This window comes from Pithys albifrons, chromosome 31 (assembly GCF_047495875.1).
Source record: "Pithys albifrons albifrons isolate INPA30051 chromosome 31, PitAlb_v1, whole genome shotgun sequence".
NCBI classification, from domain to species: domain Eukaryota; kingdom Metazoa; phylum Chordata; class Aves; order Passeriformes; family Thamnophilidae; genus Pithys; species Pithys albifrons.
This window is the reverse complement of record NC_092488.1, coordinates 125,793-126,590: the sequence shown is the minus strand read 5'-3', so window position 1 is coordinate 126,590 and position 798 is coordinate 125,793. Positions and strand designations below refer to the sequence as shown.

The 798-nt window shown below is 52.9% G+C and overlaps 1 protein-coding gene across 1 annotated transcript; it reads left to right on the top strand.

Annotated features, from left to right (window-relative positions):
• LOC139684065 (olfactory receptor 14C36-like) lies at positions 1-798 on the top strand (the record flags this gene model as incomplete). Its single annotated transcript, XM_071579669.1, has 1 exon — positions 1-798. A coding segment is annotated over one exon (798 nt), but the record flags the coding sequence as incomplete, so codon positions are not given.

Genomic DNA, 798 nt, shown 5'->3' with positions numbered 1-798 from the left:
ATGCACTTCTTCCTGCTCAACCTGTCCCTCACAGACCTGGGCTCCATCTGCACCACTGTCCCCAAGGCCATGCACAACTCCCTCTGGAACATCAGAACCATCTCCTATAAGGGATGTATTTCACAGTTCTTTCTGATGTTCCTCTTAGTTGGAGTACAGTTTTCCCTCCTCACCATCATGTGCTACGACCGCTACGTTGCCATCTGCAAACCCCTGCACTACGGGACCCTCCTGGGCAGCAGAGCTTGTGCCCACATGGCAGCAGCTGCCTGGGCCACTGGGTTTCTTTATGGTTTCCTGCACACAGCCAATACATTTTCCCTGCCCTTATGCCATGGCAATGCCCTGGGCCAGTTCTTCTGTGAAGTGCCCCAGATCCTCAAGCTCTCCTGCTCACACTCCTACCTGAGAGAACTTCGGCTTCTTCTGCTTAGTGCGGGTTTTTTTGTGGGATGTTTCATTTTCATAGTTTTCTCCTATGTGCAGATCTTCAGGGCTGTGCTGAGGATCCCCTCTGAGCAGGGACGGCACAAAGCCTTTTCCACGTGCCTCCCTCACCTGGCTGTGGTCTCCCTGTTTCTCAGCACTGCCTTCTGTGCCTACCTAAAGCCCCTTTCTCTCTCCTCCCCAGCCCTGGACCTGGTTCTGGCAGTTCTGTACTCGGTGCTGCCTCCAACACTCAACCCCTTCATCTACAGCCTGAGGAACCAAGAACTCAAGGATGCTGTGAAGAAAAAGATCACTGGATGCTTTTCAGCAACCAGAGACTGCTTGCTTTCCTCTGTCAATGGCCTGTAG